A 10,541-nucleotide genomic window follows, 5' to 3' on the forward strand; every position below is an offset into this window, starting at 1 on the left:
TCATAAAGTTAAAGGTATGTGTTTTTTATCTTTAGGTTTAATTTAGGGCTGCAATTTATGTGATTTAGGTTGAAATTAGGGATGAAATTGGTCCAAATTTTTGCCCTAAACTTGTTGAATCTTTCTGTAACTATGTCTAATTTTATTTGTTTAATCTTATTGTGATTTGATTTAGATAGAAATTAGAGTTTGAAATTTAGGGTGATTTGTTAATTTGTTTTGTTATTAGATTATGCTATGTGAAAGAATAAAATGATAACTTCTTTTTTAATGTTTGTGAACGTTTTTTATTTGATATTAATGTTTGACCCGACCCGAATCGAATCACCGACGTTCGACCCGAACATATACCTCAAAACAACGCGATAGAAAATTTTTTTTAGGTCCGTTACTTTCCGACCCCCCGATTTTTTTTTTCAAGCTTCGCCACTGATCCCTGCTGAGCACAAATAGGTAGAATGCAGAATTAAAGCTGTTGAAGGCAAAGGAAGTTGCTGAGAAGGGGGTTGAAGTTCAAAAACTTAAGTTTCTGTTATGTTTTTTCATGGCTGTTCTTTGTGTTGTGTGTACTAATTTGGTGATGTAGTTGTTTTTTACTTATATTCTGACTTGTACTGTAACTCTGTTTGTTTCCCAACGGCTAGTAATTCTTATGAAACGGTAACCTTTTGAATTTTTCTATCCAATTTTTTATTCTAAAACATTCTGCGAATCAAACGCCAAAAGTTCCTTTTGAGTCTTTGATATTTCCGAAGGCACTAAATGTGCATACAATGGGTATGCTCAGATTTTGACAAACAGCAACTAGCAATAACCTGACCTAATAGAAACAAAACATTGACATACATGTTGATTTAAATCGTTTGGTCCACGTACGTACGCTCACCTTCATTTAACTAGGGCTGTAAACGAGCCGAGTCGAGCCGAGCTAGACCCAGCTCGAGCTCGGCTCGAACTCGATTCAAGTTGGCTTGGCTCGAGCTCGAATTTCAAATCGAGCTGAGATTTGAGGCTCCAGCTCGGATCGATTAGAATTCGAGCTAGCTCGGCTCGGCTCGATCTAGCTCGAACTAACAAAGAACCGCAAAATTTATTACTTAAAAAGCCCTTAAAAATAAATTTCTTCAAAGTCTAAGGGCCATAGTTGCCATTTAATTTAACCATATGGCTAAATATGCAAGCATAAATAGGTAATTCACTTTCTCCATTGTCTTTACCTTCTTTTATAGGGGATATACTCCCTTAGTTTTTGTTTTCTAAGCGATGTGGGACAAAAAAATAAAGTATGTAAACCTTATCGAGCCAGCTCACGAGCTCACGAGCCGAGCTAGGCCAAGCTCGAGCTCGGCTCGTTTACAAACCGAGCCGAGCCGAGCTGGCTCGTTTACAACCGAGCCAATTTCGAGCCGAGCTTTTTTCGAGCTTTTTTCGAGCGAGTTTCGAGCGAGCTGTGAGCCACGAGTTTTTTGAACACCCCTACATTTAACCAACTAAAATAATTATACCATACTAATGATCCAACATTACTATAATCCAATTTCTTTTATTGATATTAAGACAATTTCTATATTTAATCAATTTATGAATTTTTAGTATAACTTAGCTTTGGTGGCTAATCACTTGACGGTGTTCTGAGCTGATATGAAATGTCAATAGCTCGCAGTAGAAGAATGACGAGGCAGGCTTGTTTTGTGGGTTCAACAAGGGATTTTTTTTAAAGAAAAGGTTCCTATATATCGAATAACCAACTATTCATCTTCAAAGAAAAATTTTATAATAGAGCCGGGGGTCTCACTGGAAGCAATTTCTCTATTTCTACGAGGTAGAGGTATAGTTACATAAGAATGACAGGTAAACGGGCAATAAGCTGCACAACAGCCCCTTTTGAATAGCAAATTAGATTCGATTCTTATATTGGCTTGAGGTATCCGTCTGCTAAACTCAAGCTAGGTCTTCGGGTGAAAATGAAGGTTTTTGCGTTAAAACAATACAATGACTTATTTGACGCATGTTGAATCAACATTTTAAACACAAAACTTGTTAAAACAATTTTAGTAGTATAACAAGGGTCGTTAGTTGAAAACCTCACATTAACATAAGCTTTAAGTAGATCCTTTTACTTTATAGCTTTACCATATATGTGGTACAACATATCGTTAAGCAAAACAACACATACAATTTCCAGATATAGCTATGAAATGGGCTCCTACAGGTTTTTACCTTTACTTCTTTGTCAAATCAGTAACTTTTTCTGTTTATTGTCTTTCTATTATTATTATTTTTTTTCTCATTATCACTACTGCTATAATCTTGGTTTTAAAAAGCGGGAGACGCACAAAAGCGACGAGATCTAAAACCGAGGCGCGAAGCGCAAAAGCGGTGGACTTTTCATACCCGAGGCGCAAGCTAATTATATATATTTTTCTATATATCCCATACGTTTTTAGCTTTCCATACCCAAAATTTAGCTACAAGTATGGTTTTTGTATGATTTTAGCTGCATGTACAAGCCAAAAAACCCAGGGTACAACTGTTAGATGCATAAAAACGCCTTGGGTACAAGAGGCGCGCCAAAAAAGCCTAGAAAAAAATCCCAAAAAAGCGCGTTTTTTTGGCGCTTTTTGTAATTACTCTAGGCGCTGAGCGAAAAAGCCCCAGAGTGTGCGCCTCGGGCGCGCTTTTTAAAACCAAGGCTATAATTATTAATAGCTACGTTTTTTGTCACATCTCAAATCCGTTTGGGAATAAAATTTTTATATCTTTTATACATGTTTTTATCTATCTCGTGTTGAGGCGAAAAGAAGTTACTATTGCTAGTTGACATACACAATACTGTTCCAATGAAATAATAACTATGGAATAAAAGTGAGTAACCTTTCCTCCATAAACGGTAAACCATCATACATAAACGTTCACATTCATTATTGATCGTATACATATATTTGAGCAGGGTTCATACATCCAAGTATGAACCATTCTCTTTCAACTATAACTCATCTTGCACATGATTCACACAACTGCAGATAGAAAGTGACAACATATGAAAAGATCTTCTGTCGATAACATGTAAGCATAAACGGGTTAAATACATAAGTTATATATATTTTTAAATCCATTTTAAGCTTAATCTTAGTACAACCCGAACATGACACATTCATTAAGCATGCCATCCCTAAACACATGTATATTTTGGGTCATGTCAGAAATTTGTCACCCGTGTACTATGGGTTGTTTGGATGTGTGGTTTATAAAAATGGAAGTTGCAATAATAAAATGAGTAGAGGCTCGAGTGTTTGGCGGGACTTGGATTATTTTGGGAACCAACTAAATAAAATGGACAAAAGAACAATTTTGTCAAAGCGGGAGTAAAGGTATAATTTCAGGTTAAAAGTATATAGTTTAGATCTCTGTTGTCAAGGCTTACACCCAGGCGCGCGCCTAGGCCCACTTTTCAGGCCCATCCCAGCCTTCTCGCTTTGCTTCAAAAGCCCCACTTTAAGGCCCTCAGGCGCATTTTCAGGCCATGTTCCAACGAAATTCCGGTCAAAAATCGTTTGAACATGTTTAAACGTGTTTGAAACAATTATAAGAACCCTAAACAAGCCTAGAAACAACCTAAAACAACTTAACTAGCCCTAAAGAAGCCTAAAATATGTCTAAAATCCCTAAAAGTTGTATTTTTATACTAAACGACTCGCTTAAAAAAGCCCTCGCTTTTTAAGCGCCCCTTGCATTGAGGCCCAAGGCTCACCCTTTGCGCCTTGAGGGCGCTTTGCGCCTTTGACAACTATGAATAGGTGTATGAATCATATTACCCGATACAGTTTATTTGGCCTATAAATAATCAGATTAAAGGTTCAAACAATCAAACAACTAACTACCGCAACTTGAAATCACGATAATAAGATTAACCGTTCAGAAACTAAAGTACCTGAATTATTATTATCTTTAAGTAGAAGGGTAGTCTGGTTGATTCTCAGGCAAGGCATCTTGGATAGCAGGTACCTGCATATATGCCTCATGCAACCTACCGAGAAGAGGGTATGGTGTCTGGGCCAACCGATACATATAATCAATTTATGATTTCGTGAAACAAAATTAGAAATATGTTAAATTCTCAAGGCATGTAGAAGCAAGACCCTACCATGTCAAAGTTGAACCTCTTTATTGCACCATGGATTTGTGGTGCCAGAAACAAATCAGCCTGCAAAACTTGGAAATTTTAAAAACTTGCTCCTGTCTACACTCCACATGCATAAACTAAGATGTTTGCAATTACTTATCAAGTGGGCCTAATTATAACTAATTCATATTTAGATTAAATTTTATAAAGAGTAAATTACGTTTTTGGCCCCTGTGGTTATATCACTTTTACTATATTAGCCTAAAATAAGAATTTGAGTTAATTACTGTTTTCGTCCCTGTGGTTTGTCAAAAATTACTATTTCAGTCCATTAGTTTAAAAATTACGATTTCAGTCCCTGTGGTTTCACTTTCGTACACCTCGTAACCATTTCAGGCCCTATACTAACAGAATAAATGGATTGAAATGGTTACGAAAGTGAAACCCCACAGGGACTGAAATGGTTACGAAAGTAAAACCACAGGGACTGAAATTGCAATTTATAAACTAATGGACTGAAATAGTGATTTTTGACAAACTACAGGGACGAAAACAGTAATTAACTCTAAGAATTTTTAACATATCTGCCCCCATGGTCTCTATAACTAACCATTTTGGCCCCTAAGTCTAGAGATCATGGGGGCCAAAATGGTTAGTTATAGAGACCATAGGGGCCAAAATGGTTAGACTTAGGGGTCAAAATGGTTAGTTATAGAGACCATGGGGGCAGATATGTTAAAAACTCTTATTTTGGGCTAATATAGTAGAAGTGATATAACCACAGGGGCCAAAAACGTAATTTACTCTTTTATAAATGATGGACAACAATTGGTTGGGATTCTAGACCAAATCTAAAGTTTGAATTAGTAAAGATCAAACATTTAAGAGAAATTGAATAAGAAAAAAACAATACCAGGAAAAGATCATCCCCTGTGGCGTATTTTCCAGCATGATTTTGTAGTAATTTCTCGAGTGCTGCAAAGTAAGCCATAGTAAACTGAAATCAACATTTATAGCATATTAAAGTAAATTTTACAATATACTCATCCTTTTTTTGATAATAAATGTAGGAGGCAGCCAAGACACCATTAGGCGCTATAGGATAGGTAAAAAGAGGTTAGGTTCAGAGGCCAATACTTGTTTGTCCTTGTACTTAATTTGATGAAATGTTTAAAAAAATCTGGGTTTTTGTAAACACATTGTGCGGATGTTAAAACAATCAACATGTTTGGCCCGCTTCCTATTTAGCTGGTATTCCAACTTTATTCAGTGGCGGAGCTTGACCAAAAGTTCCCGGGGGGCGGAAAGTCATGGGACCCAATTTATATATTATATAAATATTTAGGCAAAATAATTGGTGGGTGGGTGGGGGGGGGGGATCTTTTATAATTTTAAAATTTTTCGACGAAAAATCAGAAATTTTACACTTCTAACCGAAACATTGGGCGGGTGCACCCCCGAGTTTAAAGTAAGCTACGCCCCTGACTTTATTCATTCGACTGTTACCATCATTTATAACCCGTTTTTACATAAATTGGTTGACCTGCGCTTTCTACTCGGTATAAGAATGTATTTTGCTCTTTCAAAAATGTCTAGTTATGTAGGATAAAAACTCAGTAGAAGACATATTATCTAACAAATACTAATGAATTTCATAGGGCAGGTTAATTCAGTCGTAACAAGCAAAGATGATCCCAGGTTATCTTGCTGAAACCAAGTTAAGCTACTTTTGAAAAGTCGAAATGGTGTAGAAATCAAATATGATACAAGTGGTTTTTGGCAACATGATTTTAGAGTAGATTACACATCAAGTCCTTATGGTGTGTTCAAAATTACAGCCAGAGTCCTTTATGTTTGAACTTTGAAGCATTACAAGGAGTCAAGGAGAGTCCTTGTTTTGAAACTATGTGCACTTTCAGTGCATCACATCAAAAACAACAAAAGTCGAGACAGAAACTTTACATCTAACTCGTAATTATTATTGAAATTAAACCTTTTCATTATTCAAAATCATGCAAACCCCAAAAGTATCTCTAAGGGACCCAATTCGTAAACAAAAAATCCATAAAAACTTCGATTTTTTTTAACCAAGAGTGTTTGTTTTTAATAATAATCATGAATTTGATTTAACAATTTATGAAGAGTTAAATGCTTGGTTGGTCCCTGTGGTTTTCAAAATTGCAGACTTGGTCCTAGTGGTTTACTAATTACACGCGTGGTCCCAAAACTTGTCAAAAATGAACTCGGTTGGTCCCCAGCCCTAACATCAGTTAAATTTCTCAGTTAACTATGTGTGAAATGACTATATTACCCTTAAACAATTAAAAGAAATAAAAAAACATATTAAAGAACTCATCTTCTTCATCAGGCAATGATCCCATCCCCTGTTCTTCCCTCTCTCTCTCTAAAACCCACCAGCCACCATCTCCACCTTCAATCCATCACCACCACCACCACCTCCACATCCACCGTCACCTTCAACCCTAATAAACCCCAACTGAGATATACAACAACCATAAACACCCTAACATAAACCAATACTCATAACATCTACAAAAACAATGTCTCCACTGATAGCAACAAAACCATTACCTGCTTCTACATAACACAACAACCACATTATCAGGTCTCACATCCTCCACAACTCGTTCAACATCACCAGCCGATTTCTCCGACACATGATTCGTCCCAACCAACCAAATGCACCCCGGCTCCACAAAATCAGCCCGCCACGCCGGAACCGGACCAAATTGGCTCTTTCTTATGACAACTAAGCTCCCTTCGTCTGCTAAATCGAGCAGTTCCGAGTGCGATTCAGCAATTAGGGCTCGAGATTCGGTTAATATTTGGGTCCTGAAGTCAAATTCTGGTGGTGGAGGTTTGATTGAAACTTTTGTGCGAATATTGTGTCTGGTGGTGGGTTTTTAGAGAGAGAAGGGAGGAAGCCACCAGGGGATGGGATTAGGGTTGAAGGTACGATTCAGCAATTAGGGTTGAAGGTGACGGTGGATGTGGAGGTGGTGGTGGTGGTGGTGGTGGTGGTGATGGATTGAAGGTGGAGATGGTGGCTGGTGGGTTTTAGAGAGAGAGGGAAGAACAGGAGATGGGATCATTGGTCTGATGAAGAAGAGGAGTCTTCTTTATATGTTTTTTTAATTGTTCAAGGGTAATATAGTCATTTCACACAGAGTTAACTGAGAAATTTAACTGATGTTAGGGCTGGGGACCAACTGAGTTCATTTTTGACAAGTTTTGGGACCACGAATGTAATTAGTAAACCACTAGGACCAAGTCTGCAATTTTTGAAAACCACAGGGACCAACCAAGCATTTAACTCATTTATGAAATCCAAGTTTGTGTTCTTGCTTTGGGTTAAGAAATGATAATTGAGGAGAAAATTCAAAGGGGAAGAAATTAAGGGTAATTTGGTCATTTGACCCGGGTGAAGTTGTAATGAACGGAAAGTGCCATAATCACAAAAGTAGGGGCTCTCATTGTAATACTTCAAACTTAAGGACTCCAGCCGTTATTCTGTATAACCACAAGGACTCAAAATGTAACTTGCTCTTTTTTTTTAATCATGATGTAAAATATCTCAATTCTAGTTTCTTTAGTGCTGCATTATATATCATACTCATTTAATCTATTATATTCATGGTTCTTTCTTATGTGTTCTTTAGATTTTTTTTTTTTTTGAAAGGTGAGAGTCTACTTTTGGTTGTGAGAGCAACTCCCACACCCCCCAAACCGGGGGGCCCTAGCCAAGTCTGCCCAGACTACGTTGTCTTAACCGGGCCCGCGCTGGTTATCAGACTTGGTTACGGCTTTCCCCCGGAAACCGTTCTGCCTCCACACGAGAAGCCTCGCTAGAGTAACAGCCGGATGAAAACCGGGGGCGGGCTCAGGCTCAGGCCCGCGGTCCTTTGTGTCCATGGGTCCCCTCGCCCGTTTTCTGATAAATGTCACAACAAATTCATGTTGAAGCATACCTGCAAATCCTTTACCAATATGCTTTTGTACCCATGGCATCTTTGCTTCAGGACCAACTTTTTCCTCAATGTAGTTCTGCGAGTTGGTTTGATAAACAATATGTAAAATTGTGAAAGTAATTTCTATGAGTATTGGTGTAAATCCACATTACTAACCAAAACATCTAGATTTTGAAGAGGTTGTATGCTTGCAGAAACAATATTTGCAGCCTACATATATAAAGGAGAAGACTGTTAGTTACAGAAACATAACGCAAGGAACGGGAACCTTAACCAGGGGCACATAAGCAACAAGATACGATATTGATTTACGCCAAAGATTACCTAGTGACACAAGTAACAACAAAAATGTAATTTAACATTGCCACATCAGCAAGTAACATGCAACGCAACCAGTCTTACTTGTAAAGTTCGGTATTCCCATAAGTGATACTTTTTCCTGGTTCATTATTTAAGCTCCTTACAGTGTCAACTTGACTACCAATATATTACTAATGAACATGGAAGATACACGAATTTACTAGCTACTTTTTTTTTTAATAGGAAACCAAGAGCTTGACCTTAGAATGCACTATGGTCTATATGGGACAGTTAGAAAGGCCTAAAGAAGTAAATTGAGAAGTTATCTCAAAACTATATGATGTTGTCATCAACATAGTTGTTAAAAGCCATCGCCTCTTGCGCCTAGGCCCATTTTTCAGGCGAGGCGAGGCAGTTGCGCTTTCAGTCGAGGAAATTGCGCTTTAATTCTCCAGGTGATGGTTCAGGCACACATTCCGGCGAGGTTCCTAGATTCCGGAGAGCTTCCGGCCAAATTCTCTAAATTCCAACAAGATTCTAGCCAGATTTCTACTTTTATTCAAGGAAAACTACTTTATAACACTAATACACTAATATTTTGGTACTAATTAGATGATATAAAGTGTTACATAATAGACTTTGTTTATTTTATTTGAAGAATAGTATTCTTTTTCTAATACATAATCCATTTTTAAATTTTTTTCATTATGCACTTTATTTTTCTCAGGCTCTCGCTTTTTTTGCGCTTTGCACCTAGGCCCTAGTCGAGGCCTGTGCGCCTAGTGCCTTTAATAACTATGGTCATCAAATATTGCATAACTGTAGAATGAAAATACAAAAAAAAGAAGGCGAAATGAGTTGACCTGGTAATTGATTGCCTTTTTCGCAAGGTCTCGAGGCAGCAAAGGATGCTGAGGATACTTCTCTTCAAGGTACTGTAAATAAGAACATGATGGAAAAAAGCAGTAAACACCATATCATTTCAGAAGAAAAAAGGTAAATCAAACAGTAAAAACCCACCATGATGATTGCAAAAGAGTCAGCAATGACTAAGTCACCATCCACCAATGCAGGCACGTATCCAATAGGATTCACCTTTAGAAACTCTAAATCCAATCCAAAAAAAGGTATTATTAAGTTCACATAATATGTTTTCTCTTAATTGAGCATGCAATCCAATAAAAGTTAATATCATCATCAATTAGGGCTTGGATATCTGTTAATTGAGCATGCAAGTAATGAATATCATCATCAATTAGGGGTTACCAGGGGTTTTTTGTTCTCCTTTAAGCAGATTAACCGGCTTGTACTCGTAATCAAATCCTGTTAGTTACGATGAATAAAACAATTAGAATTTAATGATTAGTAGCAAGCATCAATAGAGAAAACGCAGAGAAATGGAAACCTTTCAAGTTTAAAGCGATGCGAACACGGAAAGAGCAGGAGCTCCTGTGATAGGAATACAGCTGCAACTTCTTCTCACCGTTACTCGTCATCCTCTCACTACACTATCAATTTCAATTTGCAGGTGTGTGTGTGTGTGAAATGGAACACACAAGGTTGTTGATAGTTTTCTTTTCATCAAAGTCACCGCCCCATCCGTCAAACATACGTGTCACCAGCCAATCCAAGCCAGCCACCTTACCTCCCCCTCCCCCGGCCCAACGCCAGCGGGGCACCACCGTGGCAAACGCTGGCCCGGTGTGGTTTAGCCAGCATTGCCTGCCATCCCTCGCCCCATACCCTTTGGTCTAAAAGGGTTTTCCTCTTTGATTCCTATTAGGACTATTTTCAAGGGTATCTAGGTGAAGGGACGAATCTGAACTTTAATATCGGGTTTGAACCTGATGGGGGCGAGAGTTTACGGATTTCTTCTGATTCCCGCGCATCAGAGGGCAGGGTCTCATGGCGGTCGAAAAGTCAACATTGGACATATCCCTAAACAGGACGGATAGAGATTTACAAGTTACACGTGAGATACTTTGCCATAAGAAAACGAAATGAAATGTATGTATTTGGGCCTTTTGGGTTTAACCAATCCTACACCCGAAGATACTTACATGCACATTTCATGAGACGGTAAGCATTCATCGATCATAAATCTAATTCATTAAATTAAAATAAAATTC

The 10,541-nt window shown here is 37.9% G+C and overlaps 1 protein-coding gene across 2 annotated transcripts; it reads right to left on the reverse strand.

Moving 5' to 3' along the window:
- Positions 1-2,830: 2,830 nt before the first annotated feature.
- Positions 2,831-9,990, reverse strand: LOC110896063 (glutathione S-transferase zeta class). 2 transcript variants are annotated; one of them, XM_022143496.2, is made up of 11 exons: positions 9,818-9,990; positions 9,679-9,735; positions 9,433-9,518; positions 9,276-9,347; positions 8,269-8,322; positions 8,113-8,188; positions 5,037-5,098; positions 4,145-4,204; positions 3,932-4,050; positions 2,996-3,017; positions 2,831-2,958 (listed from the first exon to the last, which is right to left on the reverse strand). In XM_022143496.2, exons 1-9 carry the CDS (start codon positions 9,906-9,908, stop codon positions 3,949-3,951), a joined length of 660 nt encoding a protein of 219 aa, XP_021999188.1. In that variant the 5' UTR covers positions 9,909-9,990; the 3' UTR covers positions 2,831-2,958; positions 2,996-3,017; positions 3,932-3,948. The 2 variants fall into 2 exon arrangements, with proteins under 2 accessions (XP_021999188.1, XP_021999187.1); XM_022143495.2 differs by having other exon boundaries at positions 2,831-3,017.
- Positions 9,991-10,541: the final 551 nt, after the last annotated feature.

Source organism: Helianthus annuus, chromosome 12, assembly GCF_002127325.2.
Source record: "Helianthus annuus cultivar XRQ/B chromosome 12, HanXRQr2.0-SUNRISE, whole genome shotgun sequence".
In the NCBI taxonomy this organism is placed as follows: domain Eukaryota; kingdom Viridiplantae; phylum Streptophyta; class Magnoliopsida; order Asterales; family Asteraceae; genus Helianthus; species Helianthus annuus.